Source organism: Natator depressus, chromosome 2 (assembly GCF_965152275.1).
Source record: "Natator depressus isolate rNatDep1 chromosome 2, rNatDep2.hap1, whole genome shotgun sequence".
Taxonomy (NCBI): Eukaryota; Metazoa; Chordata; order Testudines; family Cheloniidae; genus Natator; species Natator depressus.
The window spans coordinates 32,767,478-32,790,910 of record NC_134235.1 but is presented as its reverse complement, the minus strand read 5'-3'; the positions used below and the strand labels follow the sequence as shown (position 1 = coordinate 32,790,910).

At 40.2% G+C, this 23,433-nt stretch overlaps 1 protein-coding gene across 2 annotated transcripts in view; it reads right to left on the bottom strand.

Moving 5' to 3' along the window:
- Positions 1-23,433, bottom strand: part of ANGPT1 (angiopoietin 1) — a 206,673-nt gene that overhangs the window by 104,918 nt on the left and 78,322 nt on the right. For both annotated transcript variants that reach the window (XM_074943948.1, XM_074943949.1), the window contains exons 2-3: positions 4,812-4,967; positions 1,190-1,311 (exon numbers count right to left, since the gene is read on the bottom strand). In XM_074943948.1, the coding sequence (XP_074800049.1) occupies positions 1,190-1,311; positions 4,812-4,967 (278 nt within the window). The remainder of the gene's footprint in view (positions 1-1,189; positions 1,312-4,811; positions 4,968-23,433) is intronic.

Sequence of the window (23,433 nt, the reverse complement as noted above, 5' to 3'; positions counted from 1 at the left end):
CATCCGACTTACCCTTTTAAAATATTGGCATAACATTAGATTTCTTCCAGTCATCTGGAACTTCTCTGGTGTTCAAGACTTATCGAAAATCAACATTAATAGTACAGAGAGCTCCTCAACCAACTTTTTAAAAACTCTTGGGTGCAAGTTATCTGCTGATTTAAAAATTTCTAAGTTTAATAGCTACTATTTAAAACCATCCTTAGCTACTATTGAAATGGTAAGTATTTAATCATCACCATCATCATCATCTCTTTTTCCCAAAAATAGATAATAGAACTATTTATTGAACACATCTACTTTTTTCTGCATTATTATGGACAATTCTACCATTTCCATCTAGTAATGGACCAGTACCATTGTTAAGATTTCTTTTGTTCCTGACATACTTTAAAAACTCCTTCTTGTTGTCAATTTAGATTTTAGGCTCTTCAGGGCAGGAACCTTTTATTTTATTTTTCTGTGAAATGTCACTCATGCCTCTGGTGCCAGACACATAATAAACTCTAACCCTATTGTGACATCCCTGCACAAACCTTAGTTCATTTTTGACTACATGAACCCAGATGGCTGCTATGACGTGGAGTTCTTCTTGCATGTAACCCCAAAGTTATATTATTTCTTTCACCCCCAAATTTAGAGGACTAGCTACTGTCTCCCTATTGCTTTATAGCGTTAAAGAGGGGGCAAAATTCTCCTCAGCTTCTGGACTACAGTCAGATCTCCAATGTACATCCTTCAGTCATTACATATGTAGTGTCCCATTGCTGTAAGTAGGAGTTCGGCCTACAGAACAAGTACTAACTAAATTGGAGTGCAGCACTAAGGATTGAAGAGAAAAATTTAGCCCATAACATGGTAGTTCTTCCACTTCAATATTATAAATGTACTTCAGAAGACTTCTCTTTTCCTTATGCCTTTTCACCCAGTTATGTATATTTAATTGTTTGAAAACTTAAGGGACTACCACACCTTAGTACCATATAGAATTGGTTTTGCTGATTTGCTGATATTTCCTTATGCTTCCCAGTATCTGTCAATCTAGATTTTACTTAGACTTTCCATCTACATGTTTTTGTTTATTCAAGGCTCAGAACAACCATTTGCCCCAGCGGTTTAAAGGAGTAGAATTGGAAAGTATTTGTGGTAAACAGAGAAAGCATTTAAGGGGTTAATAACTTTCTCTCACCTGTTTTTCTCATGAATTTTCAGTATTTCATGTGTCTGCTGCAGAAGTTGTTTTTCCAGCTTGTAAGTAGATAATGAATTTTCCAGCAGCTGAATTTCAAGACGGGATGTTTGATTTAGTACCTTAAGGATAAATAAAAGCGTTAAAACTTGCAATGTTCTAGTATTACCATTCTGAAGACTTGAACAATGAGTTACATGTTTATTCTACGTTATGTCAGCTTGCATGATGTCTAATTGAAATGGTCAGTTCATGGTTTAAAATATGTTTTAAACATGGGGCCAGATCCTGACCTGGTGTAAACTGAAGTCAGTGGAGCTGTGCTGGTAAACACAGGCTGAAGTGCTGGCCCCATATTTGTTGCAGAATAATAATATGCCATTAAAAGGAGGGAAACTGTATACAAAACCTCAGATTAAAGATATACAACACATAAATAGATCATAAGAGTACTTGGACAGCATTTGAACACATGCCAAACTGTTGCATATGATGTTTTGTAACTAGAGCTTCTATGACAGAATTCCCTCAAGATTTCTCTTTTTGCAATGTTGGCATGCACTCAGTATCTGCATACGTCAGGGTGGACAAACTACGACCCGCGGGCCACTTCCGTACCATCAGATGTTTTAATTTGGCTCTTGAGCTCCCGCCGGGAAGTGGGATCTGGGGTTTGCCCCGCTCTGCGCAGCTCCCAGAAGCAGCAGCATGTCCCCTCTCCGACTCCTATGCATAGGGGCAGCCAGGGGACTCCACACGCTGTCCCCGCTCCAAGCGCCACACCCGCAGGTCCCATTGGCTGGGAATCGCAGCCAATGGGAGCTGTAGGGGCGGCTCCTGCAGATGGGGCACGTGCAGAGCTGCATGACCGCGCCTCCGTGTAGGAGCCGGAGGGGAACATGCTGCTGCTTCTGGGAGCTGCTTGAGGTAAGCACCACCCAGAGCCTGCACCCCTGACCCCCTCTCACACTCCAACCCCCTCCCAGCCTCCGAATCCCTTGGTCCCAGCCTGGAGCACCCTCCTATACCCCAAACCCCTCATCCCTGGCCCCACCCCCTCAGAGCCCCTACCCCCAGCCAGAGCCCTCATCCCACCACCCCCCATCCCAATCCCTTGCCCCAGCCCTGATCCCTCTTCTGCACCCCAAACCTCTCATCCACAGCCCCACCCCAGAGCCCTCACCCCCAGCTGGAGACCTCACTCCCTCCCACACCCCAACCCCAATTTTGTGAGCATTCATGGCCCACCATACAATTTCCATGTCTAGATGTGGCCCTTGGGCCAAAAAGTTTGCCCACCCCGGCTTATGTCAACTCCACTGCATCGTTACACAGATTGTGTAAATAATAGAGGCCCTGATCCTGCAAGTTGTTCCATGCAGTTGTCTTTGATTTCACTGGGGCTCTGTGCAGGGTCAAGGATCTGCCCTCATGGAACAATTTACAGATTCAGGCCCTAATGGGTATAATTGAAATGGCAATGACATTTTTAAATGGAAAGTAACAGATTTTAGCAACTCAAGTATATTTTTGCATCTCAAAAATTAAATGAAAAAGGAAATATTCAGTCAGAATGACAGTAATAATTTCTTACATTGATGTGGCAACTTCCATCCCACCAGGTTCTAAAGCATGTTATCTACAAGAGTACATATAAGAAAGGGAAGACCACTGCTGAAATTCAAGCACTCAAATGAATGCAGTGTCAATTTAAAAGTGCACAATAACACTATAAAAAAGAATTTTAGATGGGTAATTGTCAATATCATCATGTGATTCTATGGCAATGCTTCCCCACAGAATCTACCTTACGTGAGAAAGCACAAAGCAGAAGACTCAGTCTAATAATGTCTCCATTTATTTGAAAATTTTAAGACCCATTCTGAGATGCCTTTTCTGTCTTAGTTGGGAGGTATGCCATGGAGAAGTGAAGGTAGGACAAGAAGTCATGGGCTTAATCAACAGCAAGGGAGAGTTAGGTTAGATATTATGAAAAAAATCTAACTATAAGGGTAGCTAAACTGTGGAACAGCTTCCAAGGGAGGTTGTGGAATCCCCCCTCATTGGAGGTTTTTAAGAACAGGTTGGACAAACACCAGTCAGGGATGGGATATGTTTACTTGGTCCTGCCTCTGAGCAGGGGGCTGGACTTATTGCCCTCACAAGGTGTCTTCCAGCCCTATATTTCTAAGATTCTATTATTCTAAGTGGGGCAGAGCCAAGGCTCCACTACTCCCTGCCCTTCCCCACCCATCTGCGTCAGGAGGGAGTAAATGGGCACATAGCACCCACTGCACCCTGAGCAGACCCAAAGTCTAGGTAGCGCAGGCAGAGGCATAAGGAAGCATTTCTACACCCCATTGTTCCCCTGCAGGGCATGTAGTCCAAAGTCAAAATCTAGACTTGTATTGTTGCAGTTCGATACGAGACTGCTATGTGTAACGCTATGTGCTACAGAACAGATTTGCTCCAACATTTTCATGAATCTATACTCCGTTACATAAAAGCTAAGGTCATTTGAGAAGGTGACTTTTATTAACCAATGTACGAAAAAAATAAGCAGCTGAGTAAGACTGTTTTGTCATCACCATGTGCATATCATCTCTAGCTAGAGTAAATTAAGTGTCCTCCCTTTGGTAATTGCTATTGTTCTTTTTATATTGTAATGTGATTATGTAATAATTTGGGAATGATATTGTAAACTTGGGTCAGGACTTGAGTGCAAACAGTATGATCTATCTCAAACAGTTTGCTACAACAAACCAAATAAATACAACACATGAATACATTTGTTTTAAATAAACAGTTTGAATGCATTGCAACTGTCAAAGATACCACAGACTACAAATTGCAAGGGGAAGTCCTTGGAGAAAGAAAAAATAATGTAATGTGAACTGTAAACTGATAGAAAAGTCAAAAGAAAAGAATTAGTATATACGGCCCTATGATAAGCATTAGACCTCAGCTGATATGGTATTCTGGATAAATTGCTGGTTATAAGAACAGCACGTTTGTCCACTAGTTTGCATTGAAGTTATTAATACTCAATACCATGGGGGGGTGGGGGGAGCCCTCTGTAAACTATGTCCTTTGAAATGGTCTTATATTCATGCCACATTGTAAAACTTTGTAGAATAACAAATTGTACAACTGCATAGCACTTGACAAATGAATGAATGTTTGTCCCTCTCTCTTGGACCTGTAAAAAACTCCACATGTACAATACTTTTCAAATGTCTGGAAACATGTCAGAGAAAATAAATAACATTTCTCAAAATAAAGTGGCAAGTAATAATGTAGATCAAAGGAGGTATTTTAACCTAAAATTATTTATTTAGCTTGACACTTGTATCATTCACTGTTGGTAGCTGGGCTGTTTATTTGAAATCAAATGCTTGTTAGTTTTTTGGTCAATCCAGCCTGACAAACACATAAAAAAGCTAAATATACCAACCAATCCTCATTAAGTATAAAGAAAAATACATAACGAGAATCAGTCATCATTGCTGTTGCTACCAATAAACAGAAAGTGTTGAAATCTACTTTGTGATGATGTGGTAAAAGGAGGTGGTGGGGAAGGTGGTCCACCATAAATTCTTAGAATATGGCCCTCGGGACTGACCTGGGTTTCAACATCTGTGAGTTTTCTCGTCTGCTCTGCTGTCTGACTTAGGAGACTGGTTCCTATCTCAAGCATGGTGGCTGTGTGGTTCTGAACTGCACTCTGCTGTATCTGGGCCATCTCCGACTTCATATTTTCCACAATGTAGTTCTCGAGCTGTGAAAGAGAAAAGGTAACAACAAGGGCATTTTACGGAAAAGGTATCAGTTGTGCACACTTGTAATGATTAGCTAGAAATGCTATTGTAAGAAGAAGTTTCAGATCTCTCACCGAGGCCATCCCTTCCCATCATTCTGTGCATGGCACTTCTTCTGAAGTCAATGGGAGATAAAATCTGTAACATAATAGGGCCAGTTGTCATTGTGTTCATGGCCTGAAAGGACAACTAGATCATCTAGTCTGGCCTCCTCCATACCACGGACTCTAAACCACACCCAGTTACCCCTGTGTTGAGCCCATCTATCACCTCACTAGAGTGGTTCTTTAGGGTTCAATCCTTCCTTTACAGAAACAGGAGTTTGTTGCAATTTGCCTTGCAAACAATCACACACAACTTGCAAAGTGACAAAGACCGTGTTAATTCATATGCAAAAACCAGATAGTGTGAATAAGCTCCTATCTTTTTCTAATCTTTTTTTAATAGCCTACATATTGCCTCAATGACTACCGATGCTACCACATGTTCTTCTTGCAATATAACACGTAACAATATTATTATCATTTACATAGTGCCAAAAGTATGTGAAACTCTAGACAACATGGTCCCTGTCCTGAAAAGCTCACAGTCTAAATAGATAATGACTGGAAACAGGATCAGGAGAGTAGGGCACTATGAAAAGTAATTGAGCAGTGACATTCAGCATGTGTTTGGTTAGCTCCAGGATTTTTAAAATGTGCATGTGCATCTGTTTTGTTAACACATCTTTGACAGAAAGACTAGGGTTTAGAGGGTTCAGGGCAGGAGAGTGTTTTAAGGGGGAACTTCAAAGAGCAGAGGATGGCGATAGGAGACAATGGAGTCAAGGAGTGATCAGAGAAGCAGGGAGCCTTGTGGATTACTTCAATACACTTTCACTGTCGCTCAAGGCCTCCCAAATAAAAATGAATTATTTTAGAGTTGTCCGCATGTTAAATGAAGACATGCTGATAATTAACACCACATTTGATTGAAGACTGACAATTGCTGAAGTTAATAAGAGATTAATATTAGTGATTCATAAAGTACATGTGAATGCTACATTTATAGGTGACCAATCTAATGATTTTATGAGCTGTTGCAAAACAATTGTTTGTTACAAACAATAGCCACAGAGTATTAACAGCTATTGCGGATGTGCATCTCTTGTGCAACCTTTAATAGATTAATTTATTTTTTAGAATCTATTGTAATTGTATAGATATGCAACAACACCTAACCGGATCTAAATGACAGTACATCAGGACTTTAAAGCACTGCACGTTTCTTACCTATGCATGGGAGAAGGGACTTGGTTGTCGTCCCCTCTTTGAGCCACTTTATGTCTCGCAAGAAGTATAAAAGCACTGAAGTCTGGTCCAGTGCCTAGATGAGAATTTCCCTATCATGAGGGAGCTCTCAGTTCTTAGCTCTCAGTTCTTCCCCTGATCCCAGCAGAGGGGGCATATTATAGGGGGAAAGAGGCATGCAGAGTATGCAGTTCTAGTCTCCCAATTCTCAGCTGGCCTACCATCCCTTAGGTGCCATAATTAACTGGAATAAGAGAAAGCAGCCCCTAAATTGCTCTAAGTTATGCTGATGCTGGAGCAGCTGTGGTGGAGAGGCAGCGGCTGTAACTGGCTCCAAAATGGCCCCTGCCCTGAACAGAGCTCACTACAGGGGAGAAATCAAGCCCTGTACATGTATAGAAGTGCATATGTTGCTCAAAATCTCCTGGAAGGGATGCTGCTTGGTCCCAGGCCCCAAGCCAGTCAGCAATGTGGTTTCACTGGGTTAAATCCCAGCTGAGGATCTCAAAGTCTCAGTGGGGAAAGCAGCTGACTCTAGCCAGGCTCATAAGCTTAAAAAAGGAGCTGGGCCATGTTAATGAGAGAGAAACGTGGGCATTGTTGACCAGAACCCAGAACAGGGGTTTTTGAAGACATGGGCCACTTCATTGTTACTGTCTGTTGTTGTTGCTTTGATATTGTTTGTGAACAGTTTACAGCCTGTTGAACTGAATGAAGGGGATGTGGCTAGAGTTGTTGCTGGATGTGTAATATGTTTGAACAAGGACCGTCTAAATAAACTGGAAACCCCAAAGACTGGTTGGTTTGGTTTTGTTTGTTATTTTTAGTCCGGCCTGGATTGTTCTTTCTAGCTGCTTAGGCCCGGGCCCTGCCATAACACACAACAAAGACAGTGCCACACTAGAAAATGCTGACTTTATTTCTGACTTATATAGGCATTGTACTAACATCTTGTTTAATGTCTTCTATAGAGTATTAACATGAAAATGCACTGGCCTGGATGCAGCTGGTATAGATAGATGCATCTCCATTGAAGTCAATGGAACCATGACAATTGAACCCGTTGGGGTTTCTTTTACACCCATCAGTGATTTTTTCTATAACTGATCATATTTATGGTTAGCTGATGCCCAGATCTTAGTCACAACTATTTGACTCAGTAATTCATTTTTAATCAAATTGGACCTGCTTCCGTAGCAGTGAGCATGTTTCATTGTGAAAGGTAAGCTGCACAGCTAAGCTGTAAGAACCAGATGTAGTTGATTTAGAGACTGAGGAAGGGAGCAGGAGTCAAACATACAATGTGTGATTAATAAGCAGGGCTGCTTTCATCTTATCTATAAACATTCCTGTGGAGATGGATAACTGTTAAACACATTCTGATGAGCTACATCAGCTGAGCTCAGAAAAGATTTGCAACAAATTTGATTGTCCACATACATCTCCTACTGATCTTAACATGTTTACAGAAAAAGATTGCTACCTCAAGGTTAAATATTTTATGAGTAAGAATGATTAAGATCTGATTTTTCAGCCTGGAAAAGTGCTGAGCACTCAGCCTGACAGAGTTATAAAGTAGATGTCTGAGAATCCCAGCCCACAAAAATGTTTCCCTGAGCTGCCAAGTTGCCCCTTTGATTTGGGTATTAATAGAGCGTTTGAGTGTAATGGTCAAAATATTTATAGTTTTAACACTGAATAATCTGATAAGTGATTAATAACAGAGGCACAATTCGTGTGTGTGTGTTCGCAATGGAAGGTTCCAGGTATCCATTACCAGAATGAGTTTGTTCTCGTCACAACTAGGACACTGTAGAGGCTAAAGATTTTGAGCTAGTCCAAAGATGGTTTTAGTGGGCCATGATGATTTTACACAGAGCTTTATGTTCAGAAATATTTTGAAGGTACATCTTATGCAGCACATGAGCCAGGGCCATTGTGTTTTTAGCCAGGCTCTTGCTCCTGTTTGGCTTTCTTTAACCAGTACATTTACTTCTCTCCAACCTGTCCCCTGACAGAATGGTTATAAATATTCCACATGAAAATGCCACTGGAATGAGATGCATCTGAAACACTGGGTCCCTAAATAGGATGTCCAACTTCCTTCCTTTCCTCCACTTCCTGACTGAAAGGGAGGATTCTCAGGTGATGAGTTCTAAAGCAGGGAAGTTACAGTACAAGTTATGATGGGATGCTACCACAACAGAAATTTCCTTCTGTGTTGACCTCCTCCAAGAGGCCAAGTTGGGAGACCAGGTTTCTACAGCTGCTGGGAGAGCAGAGCTGGAACTAGGCATCTAAAATTGTTGTGAGGGTCACAGTCCAATGAACAGGGAAGATGGAAAAGCTGTTGTGAGGAAAAAAATCTTTGAAACCCTGTGAAGGGGGTGGGGAAAGGGTTGTTTAAATGAAGAATTCTTCAGTACATCACAGAATCTTTATTTGACAGTCACTATAAACAAGAACAGGCTGAACAGAACGTTCATTGGTTGCTCCCTGCATTCATTAAACTGTGTATAGTTTATACACTATTGCTCACCCTATGTATTCAAAAAATCCAGAGTCAGGCCACACAAACACACACAAATCAGAAGTTTGGCTTAAAATCAGGGTTAAAAAAATAAATAAATGCAGTATTCTTTTTAATCTGTCTTCTGGTTTCTGAATTTTTATGGCTTTTTAGGGTCATGTTTTCAAGCTCTTCTCCACATTCTGATGGTGAGAATTTTTTTTAAATGGAAGCAGAGAGTATCATATATTCATCTGACTCCAGGAGACAGGACTTTGAGAAAAACATCAACTGTGGCAATACAAGGCAAAATCATGAGAGTTGGCAGCACTGTTTATATTGCTGAATAAATAGACTGTTTGCACAAACTATATGAAGAGCTAAACTTGAAATGGGGAACTTGGCCCTTATGGGAGTGAAAATTGACTACAGCCAGGTAAATTATTGCAGCAACGACATATTGAATGTATACAGCTGTTTTTCCTGTTCAGAAATTAGCCACAAAAAGACTTCATCTTTTAAAAAATGTTTGTTATTCAAGACAACTCAACAGTAGTTTTGTGAACATATCTCAGCCCTTGGATTGTTAGGAACTGTTTGCTGAGAGTAGGAAAGGAGGAATCTAGGATTACAGTAATTTGGTCATAAAATGAATCAGCCTGCCCTGAAGATTAATTCCCGTCCCACTTTCTCCCATTTCTTTTAGCTTGCTGATTAACTACAATCCTGGTCCCACTGAAATCACTGGCATAACTCCCATTGACTTCAAAAGGGCCAGGATTTCACCCATTATTTTTATTACTGAAAACCAGAATTAATTAGATTTATTCACGTCAAACACTATGGGCCTGATCCAATGCCCACTGAAGTTGTTTTGTTGTCTTTGGGAATTTTGGATCGGACCATGTATCTATTATTGACTAAGAGGAATAGCAGCTATTAGTTAGCAGCTGATTAAAGGGATACTTACACGAAACACCATCTGAATGGATTTATAGCAAGCGACACACAAAATCACATTCAGAAAAGCAAACAAACTTCAACCATTTGGGGTTTAATACTCTTCAAGAACTACTTAATCACACATTTATCTTAACAGCATTCTCCATAAAGATTCTCCATTAAGCTTCAAATACATGAATAACACATGCATGAAAGAATCATTTTAGCAGGTCAAGATACTTTATGCGCTCTTTATTTCTCTAATATTTCCTTGTTTGCACACTACCGCTTTACACTCTTTATTTAAGTTGTCCTGTGTCTTAAAAAATAAATGCAGCTTTTTTTCTTTTTTTGCTATATCCTTCTTTCCTGGAATATCTCTTTATAACCAGAATGGTTACTCTTTCTATTAATTCAGCTGCATCTGCTTTCAGTACTACTCACTAAATTGTTATAGGAATTTTCAGCAATGTGGGATTACTCACTTGGATGCATAATAAGGTTGTAACTTTCTCAGAAATAAAACTGTCAGGAAGTTCAGCATAATTGTTTAATAAAAATTCCAGAGGATTTTGCATTAGGACTATCTAACTTTTACTGAATGATGTTTATTGAATAGTCTTCATAGAAACCATCCAAATACTAATAGGAATATTAAAATGGAAACAGTAACTTCGGACATAAGTAAACGATCATAACTTCTGGCAGATGACATAAATAAAAAGAGATTTTTCTCTTGCTTTGATCATGGGACTATTTATTGTAGTTTACTCATACTAATTATATTGTAAGGACTGCTGTGGTATCCCAATGATGTTATATTCACACAGTGCCTGTGTATGAGAATGCAGGTTAATGTAACAAATTACTGCCACTAACCAGGCACCACACAGAATTTCAGAGAGTGTAATGAAGAACATGCATTAATGATAAGCTTACAATCACTACCCTGCTTATCTGGGTCACCTCAAAAGTGAGATGGGAGAACATGAAAGGTAAAATTTAGAGACCTGTAGAATTTAATGGGCTGAAGTATTCAAAGCTTTTTTAGAACTGTACGGGTTGGGGAAGGAATTTAAAACAGAAATGGAACCTTGGTCATATGTATATCAGAAAGGCAGGGATGGCAGTTACCATGTGCCAAAGTCAGGAAAGTGCCCTGAGGTTTCCAATGCATTTCTTTGCAAAGTATCCCCTCAAGAGTAAGAGGTTTGGAGTTCACTGGCGATGAGACTATCCAGTGTGGCAGATCCACATGTGTTGGATCATATTAAAGAAGTTCTGTATTAAAATCACAAATGAATTTGATTCCCCATAGTTTAAATTCCAGGGTATTACTAATTAAGAGGTCTCTTGGTTTTTGGAACTGTTTCTCTCCCTCTATGCGTGAAACTTGCAAGCTGCTAATTGTGTTAGTACATTCTAAGGCAGAGTCTGTTCTCAAAGCAATTCACACAGAGAGACTCAAAGCAATACTCTGTAACAACAGAAACAGCACCCAGAGACTCCCCGCCCTTTTGTTGTATTAACAATTGTGATTAAAATAGAGATAGAGGATGTATGTGGATGGATGCTTGGTGTGGATAATAACTGAATGATCAGGGAGGTGCCAGCCTAAGAATCCAGTGTCCATCGGCTGAAGAAGGTGTCAAGTGGAAATAACCAGTGGACCCCCGGAGGGCAGACTGGAATCCACCCAACAGCCTCAAGAATGGGAGAACCAAAGAACAAGATAACATCTAGCAGCACGGAGCCGTCAGGAATGTGCTATCTGCTGATTGATTCAGCAACAGCATGATGAAGCAATTCCCATAGACTGGCATAGGAAGAAATTCCTATAGAAATAGACTCTAAAAAGTGAGAACTTTGGGGTCTGATTCTGCAAACCAACTTCCAGGAGCATCAGATGAGCATCTGACAAGGCCCTGCTCCCTCCTCATGTCCAGGCCACCTGGCCAGTGGCTTGGCATGAGCAACTCCAAGGCTGGTAACTATGATAACAACCTTGCAGAACCTGTGTGTGTGTGTATGAATGAATGTGTGAATAAATATGAGATTGAATGGAATGTTATAGCTGTAACTAACTGCTTACTATGATTCTTTCTGTATTCACAATAAATGTGGTATTTTGCCTTTTTCCCTTTAATAAGATCCTGCTGGTTTTTTATTTATTGGTATAACACATGGAAGGGACCAGCTTGATGCATAGAGCAGAACCCATCCTGCTATTCATTCCATTCCACTGCAGGTGCTCCATGGAGGGCATATAAAGACAGTTAATGATCCTTCATGCACCACTGTCTCCTTCTGAGGTATCCGCTGTGGGGTCAGCAAGTGATGGGAAATCTGTGGGGTCAGCAAGTAATGATCACAGAGAACAATTAGTTCTCATTCTTTTCCTATGCGCCCCCTCCTGGACTCACTGGGGTGTCCATTGAGGGGATGCAGATGAAGCAGGGAAAGTTCCATATGAGGAAGAAAGCATTTGACGATCAGGCCCCAGTTTAAAGTGCAAGAAGGAGATGCACACTAACTATACTCCAATGTATTTATTGCTGTTGGGACTAAATTATGAATGGACTAATATGCACATTAGACTCTAAGAAAGGACGACTGGGATATACAGTGTGCATAGTACTAGAAAGGAATGGTTGATTATGAAACATTACCTAAGCGTTTGTGGTTTTGAGTTCCAGGATTTCAGAAAAAGAACTACTCCAATCAATCAGTAGCTCTAACTATAGCCAAACTCCTGCTTTGGGAGAGGTTTGGCTATAGAAACTCTATTTACTTTTGACTTCTATTGACTGTAATATACCCAGAGTTCAAAGTCTTTATTAAGGTAATAATAAAAGTAAGCCTTGTTGGATTGTGTGAGTTATTCTTTCATGATATTAGATTATTCTTAAAGTACTCAAGCCATGTATTATTTTGCATTGCTATTCGCTCTAATACCTTAATAAATATGTGTAATACTGTTGAGAGAACCATCACTTCAAATTACCTCACTTTTGTGCATTTAAAAACGTAACCCTAGTCTACAATAATGTAGTTTTCCAAATGATATTCTATGAGAAAAAAATGAACAAATGACATTTACCTATTCAAATAAATGGATTCGCTACTTCAGCCAATGTAAATTATGTCACTACCTTGCCTTTAGTGGAGCATGGTATACACCAGCTGAGCATCTGGCCCAGTGTGGCTACATCTTTATGTTAAGATTTAAATAAATGCATGAAGTGTGCTTGAATGTCCATGCCACTGCAAATTTAAATCAATACACTTCTGAATGGAACCATTCATAACTTTTTTCAGAGTAACAGCCGTGTTAGTCTGTATTCGCAAAAAGAAAAGGAGTACTTGCGGCACCTTAGAGACTAACCAATTTATTTGAGCATAAGCTTTCGTGAGCTTCGTCGGATGCATACTGTGGAAACTGCAGAAGACATCATATACACAGAGACCATGAAACAATACCTCCTCCCACCCCACTCTCCTGCTGGTAATAGCTTATCTAAAGTGATCACTCTCCTTACAATGTGTATGATAATCAAGTTGGGCCATTTCCAGCACAAATCCAGGTTTTCTCACCCTCCGCCCCCCCCCACACAAACTCACTCTCCTGCTGGTAATAGCCCATCCAAAGTGACCACTCTCTTTACAATGTGTATGATAATCAAGTTGGGTTATTTCTAAGCCTAGTGTCTTCAGATGTATCAAGGGCACTTGCTCCTAGGAAGGACTAAGTCCTTGGCATTATGTATGTTTAAAATCACACTCATACTATTGCATTAATGTAGAATTACAATTAGTTTACCAAAAAAAGAGTGGTGCTTCATCACACGTTTGATTTGTATCTCTAATGTGAGATTTAAATAAACCCACTGAGTGCATTTGTCTGAATATTTTCATATGTATATGGGATCACATGTACAAATAATCACTTTGTGTTTATTTTAATAAGTAATCACTGCAATAAACACAGCTGCATTTGCAATATGTGATTTTCAAACACATATTGCTTTGTTATTTCTGAGCCAGATGACTTCTAATATATTAAAGGCACTTGTCCTCATGGAGAACTAACTTAAATCCATAGTAAGTTTGAATTAAGTAAAACTTTTGTTATGAAAGAAAAAAAATCATGCAAAACAATCCATTTTTTTAAGGCCCAGATAAATAGCTCTGTTTGGTCATTTTTGATTTATTTCAGTCCAAAGTTCAGAGTGTCAAAGTTCAAAACCAAAATTTCCACAATAAAACCATCTTTAGACTAAGAACAAATCTGGTAAATTTGACACCAAAAGTATTTTGCTCCCAAAAATTGCCATGGGGAAGACAATAAGGAGCCTTTATTTACTCTCTTGTATGTAATACAAGAAGAGAACTCTCAATGCACTGAAAACACAACAAATATTAAGTGGATAAAAGGATACTGTTTTATACAATACACAAGACTAATGGGTAAAACTTTCTGCGGCAGAATGTTATTGATCCAATGCATTGGGGTCAGATCATGATAACTTTACTCACACCAAAGAGTACCCCACTGAAGTCAGTATTCATGGGTAAAAGTACTACTCAAAGCGAGTAAAAGTATTGTAATATGACCCTTTGTGCTTTTTATTTAATCATTAGACTTCAATGTCTTAACAGCACCTCTAGTAACGCTAGCCAGGATAAAGTTATGAGGGAATATCAATCCTCTTGTTTCAGGATATGAGCAGATCCCCAGCTTGGTTCACCCTATGGTATAATAATTGGATACTTTATGGGTTTGGGTAGGTTGAGTTTCACTTCCTCTCAAAGCATCTGGCACATCCAAGGACAGGCCACTGAACTAGATGGAGTATTGGTCTGTACCAGTTTGATGATTCAATCTTATCTTTTCTGTGTAAGTCTCGAAGGAATTTGGACATCTTCGGTAGGTACCCAATTATTCAGGCCCTGTATTGGAGAAGGGAAATACACCCAGAAAGCCTCCTTGCTTTTGGGCTAATACCTAGAAAACTGGGAGACTTCCTGCTATTTCTAAATTATGATTAACAGCGGTTATTACAAGCAGCATATGAAACCTAAAAGGGCCAGTTTCAATGACCTTTATTAGAATATTGCATCTCTTATTTATTTATCATTAAAATGTAATAAAATCAATGAGCAGCATAATTGAGAATCATGTCAGACGTGATGAAATGATCCCGTATGGGAGCCATTTATTAAAAAAAGAAACCAGAACAACATGTTCATATTTATCCTGCCATTAGTGAATTTATGGTTTAAAGAAATTTCCAGTTTAATATTAACCTTTACAAATTCTGCTAGAGGGCCAACTGTATTTTTCTTCATCTAACGTTCCAAACCACTTAATTATATAAACACAACTCATCTCTGATTATACAGTTGGCTGCAAGTATGACCCATCACTAGTGTACGATGAAGTGGGAGGCATTAAGTGTAGATGAGGCAACATGCCTAACATCTCACCCTGAATAAATAAGAAGAACAGTTGTTTTATTTCACACAGTATTTATCCACTACAACAAAGAACCAGTTCCCTTTGGCAAAGATATTCAAAATATATGGCAAGAATAGTTTTTTGAAAGTGACTTATTCTGGAATGAATTCCACATAAATGAATATTGAATACCTTAGGTCCTGATCCTGCAAATGCTTGCTACTGAATGTAGTGCTTCCCACCAGGTTAGTCCAGATGAAATCGCCTCCTTGCTTCACTGTGTGAGGCCTGTGAAGTATGCAGTCCCAAGGTGCGTATGTTGTTTTGGCTGCCATACAGCACTATTAACTTATATCTAAACTTCCATTGAACCAGGGAGAATTTTAGCATAGATTGGACTACCATATGTAACTTTTGGTTGATGGTAGTTTATGTTGTACTCGCTAACATAGCATTACCAGTTTTTGCTGCTGCTGTTTTTTATTCTGTTCCGGTTCTTATGCCATGCCGATTACCATGGCATCTAAGTGCCTTGTTGACATCCAAAGGGATGTTTGCAAACACTTTCAGAGGCTATGTTTACACTCTGAGCTAGGGGTTTGATTTCCCTGCTCGTGTACACACACTCCTGCTAGCTGTACATAGTAGACACGGTAGCAGAGGTAGTGAGAGCAAAGGTTCGGCTGCGCTGTGCCGAGTACATACTCCTCACGTGGTTTCAGGTAGGTTTGTGCTCAGCACAGATCAGCCGTGCCTCCACGGCCACTACCTGTGCTACTGTGGCTACTTATACTTGTGCTAGCTCAATGAGAGCTATCATGACTTTGTGTACACGAGCAGGGGATTCACATGCCTAGCTCATAGCATAGACATAGCCAAAGGAGGCTAGCCTGTAAGTAAGGCACTGTACTAAAATTCAGATTTGGGTTCAATTCCTGGCTCTGCCACAGTCTTCCTATGTGATGGGCAAGTCACTTTGGGCCTGATCCAAACTCTACTGAAGCCAATGGGAGTTTTTACATTGTCTTCAATGGACTTTGGATCAGGCTCTGAAATAATCTGTGCTTGAGATCCCCGTCTATAGAATGGAGAGAATAATGCTCCCTTTCTGCTACCCTTTTGCCTCTTTTGACTATTTAGACTGCAACCTCCTTCGGACAAAGATTTGTCTTCCTGTACATTTGTACAGTGCCTTGCACAACAGGACCCCAAACTCAGCTGGGGCCCCTAGACATTACCACAATACCAATAATAAGTGGTGATGAGCACCAGCAGACTACAGCCTCAGTTTTGAGTACTTGCTGAAGTATAAATAAGAAAGAAGCTTAATTGCACAAGTCCCACCTTACAAATACTGGAACGCTAGTGTAATGTAGGAATGTGTGAACAGAATGCACCCCAACCAGACACAGCCCCATCTACATGCCATAGTTACAGCCTATAGTTCACTCTTGAATGTGTTTCTATGATTAATCATTTGTAATTTTCAAAGCAAAAGTAATGTTGGTTCATACCATTCACCACAGTACACGAACAAATTCAGTTCACTAATGCCACTGGGTTGCCAGAGATGGAGTTCTGATCCTTACTATGGAGCCATGCAGGTGTGTGACATCCCCACTGGTCCACAATGATCTGAAAAGCGTCAAAACATTTTGGGGTTGTGTCCCCTGCCAACCCAAACGTGTCAGGCAGGACAGCAGAGCTGGCATATCAGGGGAAGTTATCTTTGCCAGGCATAGTGTTGGTACAGATAACTTTTTTTTCACATAGGAAATGGGGGAACAGAGTGTGATTCAGAGTCACAATGTGATTCATAGTCTGCTCCTGGGGCAGCACACCATGTTTCTGCTTCCCTGTGGCAAAGCCCTAAACAAGCTAGGAAATATCACAGCAGCCAAAGTATTTGTAGGCAACTGAGCTCTCCTCTGCTCAGTAAGTGTGGGTTGGTTGGTAGGCTCCAGAATCTAATGCCCAGGAAAAAACTTTCTATTTATAGTGCATGAGAGAAAGAGGCCTTTAATAAAGAGGCCTGCTCATTCATGCTCCTTGTCCTTGCATAATGCTCACCAGTTTAATTTTATGGTAAGCAAGTCTCTTTCTCACTCAACACTTGCTTGAATTTCACTTAGCATTGAAGACTGATCTTCTTTTGTCTGTTAGCACCTAATATGGCAATGGGTAGAGGCTGCATAGATTGTAAAATTCTTGCCTCTGTTCAATCCCTGGAGGTACATAGGTAGTTTGCTGAACTACTTCAGATCATCAGCAATGAACATTTAGGCAAAGGATTATTTATTCTCACATACAGTATTTATGTGCACACATAATTTCATGAATTTATACATAACACACCTTAATTATAGTTTCTTAAAATTGGTGGATAGTAAAATTTGTTGGTGTCCTGTAAAGCCTGCACATATTAATGGTTCTCAACTTTTGATACAACAATTTGAAGCACGAATCGTTTAATGACGAACATCCTAGATACATGTTAATGTTTACATCAGTTCTATGAGAAATATTTGAAAATGGTATCAAATTCAATACACCTCTGCTGGAATCACTTTATAAATGTAAGGCACAAATAAACTAAACACTTCCAGAAATGACTATGGCAGTAAACTAGTAATTTCAGCTTTCCACAGAACGATAAAAAAAGTTAAATACTTGTGGCAATCACAGTACTTTTTCTTCTCAGTCTCAAAAATTCTACATTTTTATATTAGCCTCTAAGTGCCAGACCTGGCTTCATTTACTTTTAATGAAAACTGTATGTGTAACTCTTTGCCCAGTGTTATAACACACAGTACCGTAGAAACAACGTTGTTTTTTTTTTGTGGAGTCAATTTCCTAAGTCTGTGACAATTGATGAGTTAAGAGAATTTCATTGTAATTATACAGCCAAATATAATTTATAACTATTAGAATGAGAAACATGCATATAAATCTCAAAGTGCTGAAATCAATATAGTGAATTCAGCTTATTCTACCTGCTGGACTTGCTGGGTCAGATTTGCAGATTTGTATAAAATAAGCAAGCGCACACTTGCATCAATGGGTATAGGCTGATGGATTGGAGAATCCCTGTGCAATCAGGAGGTATAGACCTGACGTTTGCTGAGCTACACAATCAGAATATCAAGCACCCAATTCTTGTAGGGAAAAGGCTACAGAATTTAATAAGGATGAAACCAGTCGGATTCCATAGAACTGGTAGAGTTTAATAGAAAATGACAACCCTCCAATAGGTTTAAAAAGCTCTCATCTCAATTAAATTCTATATGATGGTTCAAAAAGGCAAAGAAAGTTGTATTATGCTGAAAGGTGCTAATGGCCCTGTGTCTGGGCTCCGTGGGCTCTCCATTAAGCTTGTGAGAGAGCGGAGGTTTTCATCTATGCCCAACTCTTAGCACAGACTTTCTTTTAACTAGGAGAAATCTGGTTTGGCAGTTTTCATTCCTTCCTGCCTTCCTTCTTGCCTTTTAGTAAGGTCTATGAATTCACGTAAGTTCTGCAAACTCAAAATATAATTGGAGAGGCACACAAACCTCCTATGTACCTCAGGACTGTACCAGGGGAATCCTGTGAGCAGTGGCTGAAGTGCAGGAGAAGGAAGGAGAGGTCACCTCCTCCTCTCCCTGGCTCAGGAGAACAGCACTCTCTCAACATCTTCCCCTTTCCCTTGACTGTTGGGGATGAGAACTCCCCCCCCAAATTTCAACCCACTTTAACAATTGGTCCAGAAGCCTTAAAATTTTACCTGGAACTCCTGTTATTCTGTGGAATTCACCTTGCATCACATGGAATCCCATGCTAGAGAGCCAGAGCTTTTAGGCTTCAATACCATATCTGGTCTCCCACTGCTAATGGTCTTTTCCTCCCCTCATTGATACCAATGTGTGGTTCCTGTTACTATTGTGAACATCAATACAGAGTTTCACAAAGATATAGATTCTCTCTCTCTCTCTCTCTCTCTCCCTCTCACACACACACACACACACACACACACACACACACACACTTGTGGCATGTAACCGTTGGAAAACATCTGGTTTTATCAGGAAAAATAAAAAGATTGATTCCAGTCTCTCATTTACCAGATCTGTGCACAGCAAGAAAAGGTGGAAGATAATCATCTGTAAATAAACTCAAATTGAGACATGACTCCAGAAAACATGAATACATTCTAATTAAATGTACAGCAGATTGGCTTCTAAAATAGCAATCAGACCATTACTCACCATAAGAAATAAGGAGATTTGTTGGGTAACAGCTGTATAAACCTACTTGAGATCTATGATAGTCACTGGCTATGTGTTGCTGCAGTAAGAGGAGACTATGGGCATCCAGCTGTCAGCTCTTTAGTGAAATCTATTCCAAATATCATTCTAAATGTGAGCATCTTCCCACTGAACAAAGAAATAGGTTCACAGTTTTGCTGTCATCAACCATCTTCCTACTGTTCCTAGGTAAGCAGGAAGGCGAGTCATCAAAACTCACTCAACCAATTATTTAGATGCTACACGTTTGTTTTTTGAATCCTCACAACATTTCCAATGATCTCTCAGTGATAATGAGGATGCCTTTATTATTTGTATTCCAGTAAGTTCAGGGTCCCATTGTGCCACACAGTTTACAAATATAGAATAAAAGAGTCCCTGTGACATTATTAATGTGACAACATCTTGACAGAGCTAAAAGTTAAAGATGATACAGGTCACTAATATTTCAATTCAGTCCCTTCACTTGGATCTTGTATAAACATCTAGCTTTTATAATTGGCTTCACTTTCCTGGACCCTTCTCCTACAGTCTGTTTCAATTTTACTATACACCAAAACTAGATAGTGTGTAATAATAAAACTATTTTATACTGCCAAGTAAAACCTCATCCAGACGATCCATTTTGTAATCACTCAGAACCATTTACAATGTAATCGGAAATACATAAAACACTGTTTCAAGATAATAGGACTGTTACATAAAAAGAAAACATTCAAAGCCCTTGGAGCTCACTGTTACACTTCAGAATCAGAGATGCCCTGAGTAGCAAAGTTCAGAATCACATCCAGATATTCTTACAGTTCTAGGTATTTGGATGCAGGACTGTGGCTCTGCCTCATTTCTATAACAATAGCCATGTTGCACTGAGCTTCTTTATGAGTAACAGCTGCTAGTTTTGATTTCATTGAATCTGTGAATGCAGTACATAAATGCAAATGTCATGGTCATCAGCTAAACCACACACATTCAACACCAGGGCTAGGAATTAGGACGAAAATTCTTATGGCTACAGCCATGTCAGCTAAACAAGAATCTCTATTTCTACTGCTCACTAGTATTGGGTTTAAAACCATTTGTGTCTTCTTTCTTGGCTAAACAAAAAACAAACAAGCAAACAAAAAGAGAGAGAATGTGATCATGAATCCTAATGAAAGCAGTAGTTTGCATATTCACTAATATTTATGCATACTGCCCATTAGGTGGCAGTAATATGCATGCCCATTAGTTAGAACTTTAAGGCGTGCTAACCCCTTCACTGCTGATACATAAAATCTCTTGAAGGAATATTGTCTCAGTACTTTCTGTCCCCTCTGAGGTACCCCAGGCAAGCTGTATATTAGTTTTTCTTTTGTTTTTGCAAACCACGTATTGTTGATGACCCTAAGCAGCAAAGTGTTTCAGAAAAGGCCCATAAACTGTGGAAAAGGAAACCATGTCTCCTTCATCACGTTCCCTCTTGCTTCCAGACTCAGTAGAAGACCCTGAGTATGAGATCCACAGGGTTCTGAGAGACTAAAGGTGGTATTCCAGGGACAGGGATTAGCTGCTGGACACAGCATGCTCCACTCTACAGAGAATACTTTTTCCAGCAAAAATCTACATTGGTGTCATTGCTGATGGAACTAGCATTAACTCGCCTTTACGCCTGCAGCACCTCTTGGAGGAGAACATGGAGTGCATGTACCAGAGCCAAGGGAGCCATGCTTTAAGGAGAGAATTGGAGAGCATGGCCCTAAATGGACATAGGCCAGGGACATATGGTTCCGTGGTTCCTTTTCTGTGCTGGCTCAAAGTCCTCTGCATTAAGGGGAAGGTGTGATTTCAGCTCTGTGTGTTCTAAATTTGGGGAGCCTGCTTACATTAGTTATGAATGTATCTGTGGAAAGAAAACAAGTGGCCCCTGTATCAGAGCAAGACATGAAAGATAGACAAGGAGTGAAATCTTAGCCCCATGGAAGTCACTAGGAATTTTGCCACTGACTTCAGTAAGGTCAGGACTTCATTCTTCATGCTTTACGCTATTTGCATTTTAGTTTTCTGTTCTAAACCTGGCCCAAATAGTTTCTCAAAGCTTATCAGAATGCCATTGTTTTAATATACAGTGAACCTCTGCAATTCCCATCTTCCCTGGTACAGTATAATGTATTTGGTAATGAGTTTTCTCATCCTACTGTAAATCTATTACCGTGTTATCCAGGATTATTTTCTCCTACACTGGATGCTGTTAACATTAGTGCAAATGTTTGCAGAGGGATTTTTAACCATTATTACATTTGGAATAAACATAAAAAGGAAGCTAGACAGTAAGTGCTTCTGTTCCAGCTGAAGTAAGTCCTTCCATGAATTCCCAGCTGTGAGGAGAGGGGAAAGGCAAATTTCTGCATGCCGTGCAAAATGGTTCATGACTTTCACCATCATGAAGACGAAGGTGGCAGGAATGTTTATGGAATGTTACCCTGATCCAAATCTGCGGCAAATCATGCTACCAAGCAGGATTCTTTAATTTATTCACAGACTGGAGGGTCCACCATTCAGGGGGTTTCTTTAAAAGGGAAGACTATAGAGATGATTATATAGAGATGAGCCGGAGCTGCAAAGTTCCAGACTGTATCTGAACTTCCCCCAAAGTTCAGTGGTGTTTGGATCCTGGGTCGGGGTTAAGGCCGGTCTCTAGACACTCTGCAGCTCTCTTGGCAGCCCTTTAACACAGCTGGCAGCAGGAATTACCCGCCTTTTTTTTTCTCTCAGCCAAAACAGGGTCCGTTCCAACAGCAGCCACCACATCTACCGAGCAGCGGGACAAGAAATTGACATTTTTTTTTTTCTTTCTAACCATTATGCTGATAACATACTGTTAGCTGAAGAAGCAGTGAAGCAAGAAGAAAACGTAAGGTCAGCCAATCAGATCCTCATTTCTAGGGAGGACTCTATCGCATGGCCACAGACAGACAGATAACAAACCTCAAGATGTAACAAAAATATGTTCCCAAACTTGAAGCTCCTTATCTAGGCCTACAGCCCTGGGATCAGAGGACGTGGCATTTCTTTCTTTCTGTTCTGCTGCTGTTATGAGCACTTGTGTGAGCCTGCATGACCAGGAACAGGGCAGGGCCTCCTCCCCATGTCACACAGACATTTTTGAGGAACCACTCAGCCGGCATTTGTGAAAGCCGAAATTCAAGCGCTGTAGAAGGAAAAGGCCTCACAGATCCTATCCAGATTCCCTCCAGATTTCAATTGGCCCTCTTTGAGAGAGGAGAGTGAGAAGCATCCAGCCACTCTTCCCCTAGCCCTTATAGGATTCCTGACACCCATTCCAGAGACCTGTTAATGAGTATTCAAGTTAGCAGCTTACCAAATTAAATACAATTAATTCATAATCATAGTGGTCTTTTTGCAAGACTGTAATGCATTGTTGGGGTTCAGGATCTCTGGGTTCTATTCCTGGCTGTGGGAGGGGAGTGTAGTTTGGTGGTTAGAGCTGTGATTACACATGAGCTAACCAAGCACATAGATTTGGCACATTCCATGTGAATGGCAAGATGACTGAGTGGAAGAGACTTGATTCTGTTATATTAGACAGTTCGACTTCTATTTCCAGCCCTACCAGAAATGAGTTTGTGCAATAGCTCTGTCTCTGTATTTGTAAAATGGAGCGGGGAAGCTCATACTGATACCTGGCCACCTCCTAAATTGGGCCTTGCGTACTAAGAAGGGCTGTGAAGTGCACGGAAATATAAGCAGCACTTTGAAGAATAGGTGAGATTTGAACCCTTGGCTCCTAGCCCTGTCACTGTGAACTTTTCTCATGCCTAAAAGTTAGCTTGATGAAGAGCCTGGCTCTGTTTCTCTTGTGGAACAGGAACCTGGAACATCCCACAAATTGTAGTACACCTGAGAGCTCTGATTTCCTTTTTCAAAATATAGGGTAAAAGCCGACTT